Source organism: Octopus bimaculoides, chromosome 25, assembly GCF_001194135.2.
Source record: "Octopus bimaculoides isolate UCB-OBI-ISO-001 chromosome 25, ASM119413v2, whole genome shotgun sequence".
Lineage (NCBI taxonomy): Eukaryota > Metazoa > Mollusca > Cephalopoda > Octopoda > Octopodidae > Octopus > Octopus bimaculoides.
In genome coordinates this window covers 6,161,545-6,165,877 of record NC_069005.1, presented here as the reverse complement: position 1 = coordinate 6,165,877, position 4,333 = coordinate 6,161,545, and the positions used below count along the sequence as shown (strand labels likewise).

The 4,333-nt window shown below is 40.3% G+C and overlaps 1 protein-coding gene across 1 annotated transcript in view; it reads right to left on the bottom strand.

The window, feature by feature from the left end:
* LOC106877137 (uncharacterized) overlaps positions 1-4,333 on the bottom strand; it is a 10,492-nt gene that overhangs the window by 1,817 nt on the left and 4,342 nt on the right. The window contains exons 4-6 of the mRNA XM_014925942.2: positions 3,256-3,418; positions 1,436-1,913; positions 203-313 (exon numbers count right to left, since the gene is read on the bottom strand). Of these exons, the coding sequence (XP_014781428.2) occupies positions 246-313; positions 1,436-1,913; positions 3,256-3,418 (709 nt within the window). The 3' untranslated portion in view covers positions 203-245. The remainder of the gene's footprint in view (positions 1-202; positions 314-1,435; positions 1,914-3,255; positions 3,419-4,333) is intronic.

Here is a 4,333-nt window from a genome sequence, read left to right as displayed (position 1 = left end):
ATATACACTAAGCACTCGCAGACTTATCTTTGAGTACTGTATTCTGAATGGCCGGACAAGCTTTCTTTTCGAAGCTGTCACCCACTGGAATACATACATACATACATACATATTCTTTATATAATTGAAGCCACAAAATTTAGTTCTCTATAAATGGAAGATGGAAAATAATGGCCGTTTACTTAAGATGTTAGTTGCTTACCTTGTCTGTCAGGTGAAAGAAGGCTGCGTGGTCCTGGAGACTGTTAAGCAAACTTCTCTGAGTAGTTGTTCCCTGTATAATCACTGAACACTTTGTTGCTGTCAATGTTATCTGAAATCAATCATGCAATCAATTATTAATTAAATGACAATGATTCTCATATTTATTCTTAATACATTTCAGTAGATTCAAATGCAAAAATGTTAGTCGCTGTTGTTCTCGTCACAGGAGAATGATTTCTCCTTTTTACGGCGACAATATGCTCATAACTCTCGCTGCTCATTGGCGCAAGGGATTCTGGTTCACCAGTGTTTCGACATGCTCTGTCTCGTCAGTTAGAAACATCCGGAGACGTGAGCCTAAACGAGCCACTGGCTTTGTTTCTAATGTCAGCGAACACAGCTGTTTTTTCTGATCAGTGCTTACATCTGCCAACCGATAAAAAAATCATTATTTGTTCTGTGCAGAGCGAGATCTCGAATGATAATTTGTCTATTTATTCTAAATACATTCCAAAAGATTAAAATGCAAATTGATTCATTGAAATGCACGAGGCGAGGCATTAAGTTAAGCTGCGTTGTTAGCGGAGCATTTATTCGCTCGAGGCGAGCGAAAAAGAGATTACCAAGTAATATTCTGTTTTGAATGAGGGCTTTTCTACGCAGTTCAGTTGACCTGCTGTAAACAGCAATATATTTTCTTGGGACTACCCCTACCATTTTGCAAAAGATAGAAAAACAGGACACAATAAGCAACGTAGTTTTAGATATACAATAAGACGTAATGGTCATGATTGAAACACCTTTGGTAACAGATGTGTTCAGAAAAGCTTGGCATACTAAAACTGCACCTGGACACTCGATATGCTAGAAACAGCAGCTAAAGCTCCTTCATATATTTCCGCTTAACAAATCCACTTAGTTTTGATCGGCTCGAAGCTATCGTAGAAGACAATTGCTTGAGGAGCCACACAGTGGGACAGGAACCCAACATGGTTGGGAAGCAAGCTTCATAACCTCACAACCACGCCTACTGTAAGCTATTTGCCTGTGTCTACACACAGACACGTCTGAACAAGAAAATAGCTCCAGACATGACATTCCTCAATGAAAGTTGCGTTGGTTTATAGTCTAGGAAAGACATCGTATACTCGATGAGACTTGTTTGTTCTAGGTACACTGTGCCCGAAAAAAAAAGACAGGATGGTCACGCCCGGAAATCTTTTATACTCACGATAGATCGTAGAATAAGGTTTCTCCTTTTCCTCTTCCTCGACTTCTTTTTTGATTTTCACTAACAAAATGGCTTTGCGCAGTGGCATGACGGCCAGTAGCGCGGTGGCGTTGATGAAGTTGCCGATAGCTACAGCTGGGTCGCGGAACACTGCATCGGAAGAGGTCGAGACTACCATCCAGACGAGGAAACAACTGCTGGAACATAGACAAGCGACCACGATCCAACGCGACTCGTAGTAGTTCTTCTCGTTGTCCCAGAGCAACGAACCGAAACATATGGCAAAAACGTCGAGTATTATGACGAATATGAAAGAAAGTGCCATGCCGGTGTCATAGGTGTCTGCTGGGGTGCACCATTCGTAATCGTGCCGCAGTTTGATGGGGGTATCTGGATAACCTCTGCGCACGCTCATCGTAGGATATAGGGTCACTGATGAAGGCTTGACAAGAAGCAGCCATTCAATATTTAGGATGATCTGGAAAAACAGAGGAAGCGGAGAAAATTTTACACACATATGATTCTATATACATGCGTACGTACATAAACAAAAAAAACACACACACACATACATATACATGATTGCACACACACACACACACACACACACTCACATACATATACATACGCACATTAAAATCAATACTTCATTTATCAACAGATTGTCTAACAGTAAAACTGAAGTGATGTTCAACCAGTACGTGTGTTTATTGACAAAAGGACCAACCCAAAGTACAACAACACACACACACACACCATCTCTCTCTCCCACTTTCTCTCCTTCTCTCTCTCTCCCACTTTCTCTCCTTCTCTCTCTCTCCCACTTTCTCTCCTTCTCTCTCTCTCTCCCACTTTCTCTCCTTCTCTCTCTCTCCCACTTTCTCTTCTCTCTCTCTCCCACTTTATCTCCTTCTCTCTCTCTCTCTCCCACTTTCTCTCCTTCTCTCTCTCTCTCTCACTCTCTCTCTCTCTCTCTCTTTGTCACAAGCATGCACACAAACACATATTTCAGTTTTGAATTTGTTCTACTAGAATTTTAATGTAAAACCGCGTGCTGAAACCAATACTGTCATATTTTGGAAGGGTCATTTTGCCAACAAACAGATGCATTGGTTATTGTTCACTTTTGTCTTATTCTTAACTAATCAATCAGTTCGTTGATTATTGATTGGTTTGTTATAACTTTACATCGCATTACTATATTCAAGAAGTGATGTACAACCAGTGTGTATGTTAACTGGTAAACGAACCTCCTAAAGTACAACAATGCACGCATATAGAAGACGAAGAAGAAGAAAAAGGTAGAGGGAGAAGGAAAAAAGAAGAAAATCAATAATGCAACGAATTTTTTTGCTGACAACCTTATAAATATTTGATAATTGATTGGTTTTGATTAACTGATTAATTAAAAAAAAAACCTGAAGTAGAACACAACCAGTGCGTATTTTTATTGGTATTATGACCCTTCCAAAATACGACAATATACATAGAAGAGGAAGGAGGAGAACGAGGACGACAACGACGACGAAAAGGAGGAGGAGATGAAGAAAAAGTAGTAGTAGTCAACTGGTAAAAATGAAGAGTAGCTGTAATTGAAAGGCTCCGGCCTTGTCACATTCTGTGTCACGCTGAATTTCTCTAAGAACTGTTTTACTGGTATGCGTGTTTGTGGAGTACTCAGCCAGTTGAACGTTGATTTCACGAGCAAGCTGTTCCGTTGATCGGATCGACTGGAACACTCGTCGTCGTGACCGACGGAGCGCCAGTTTACACATCCGTGCTGGATGTCTAGAAAAAAAAGATAAACGTTATAACTTTACCTGCACGAGAACGATGAGTAGCGTAACAATACCCAAAGCTAGGCTACTGGACAGTCGGCGGTAGTCGTGGTTATCGATCTCATTACTACGATATCTCCAGTTGTCTACAGACTTTACACATAAGCAGGCAAAGCAGAGAACATAAACGACAGCCATGGTGAACCTAGTTTCAACAAAAGAAACCGCTCGTCAGTAAACTTTTTAATGGAAAAAGCATAACAGAGTATAACAGAGTATAACAGAGTATAACACATTACAATCGGTGTGTATCAGTGTAAATATCGGAGTATGAGCAGACTTCAACTTACGTCGGTAACTGGTTTCCAAGACATGCGACTTAACACGAAAAACGACGTAACACAGAAAACATCTTTTTAAAAAGAATTATTAGCTTATATCTATTCGAAGAATTTTTAGCCGAATGAATCTAGCTTAGTACCAATTTCTCTCTAAAACTTGGTACTTATTCTATCGGAGACATTGGCAGAATCGCTAAGTCGCGCGAACGTAAACACGCCAACACCGGTTGTCAAAGGTTGTGGTGGAGAAACATAGACACAAAGACAGTCACACATAGACACGACTCTTTCAGTTTCCGTCTATTAAATCCACTCACAAGGCTTTAGCCGGCCCGAAGCAATAGTAGAAGACACTAGCAGAAGGTGCTTTGCAGTAAGACTGAACTCGGAACCATGTGGTTGGGAAGCTAGCTTCTCACCACCCAACCATGCGTACGCCTGCATGTAGAGACTTTGTTCCCAAATTTGACTCTCCATAGATCCTAAATTTTATTTTAGAATTTATGGGAGCAACTGTCTTTCAAGACTCATATTGTCGTTGAATGCTCGAAATCAGGAGAAGATAAACAGCCGACAACTGATGAAGGGTCCTTTTCCTGTGTTTACTTGTCTGTTTTCCATTTTCCTAGTTGTTTACGTATTTCATGTTATTTGCACCGTTGGTAACGTCCTGTACCGATCTATGCTTGTATATATATATATGGACAGGGCTATGAAGAATTTAACGTGTTTTGAAAGTAAAGAAAATAGGAATGAAAATTATTTGCATCTGACCTTCT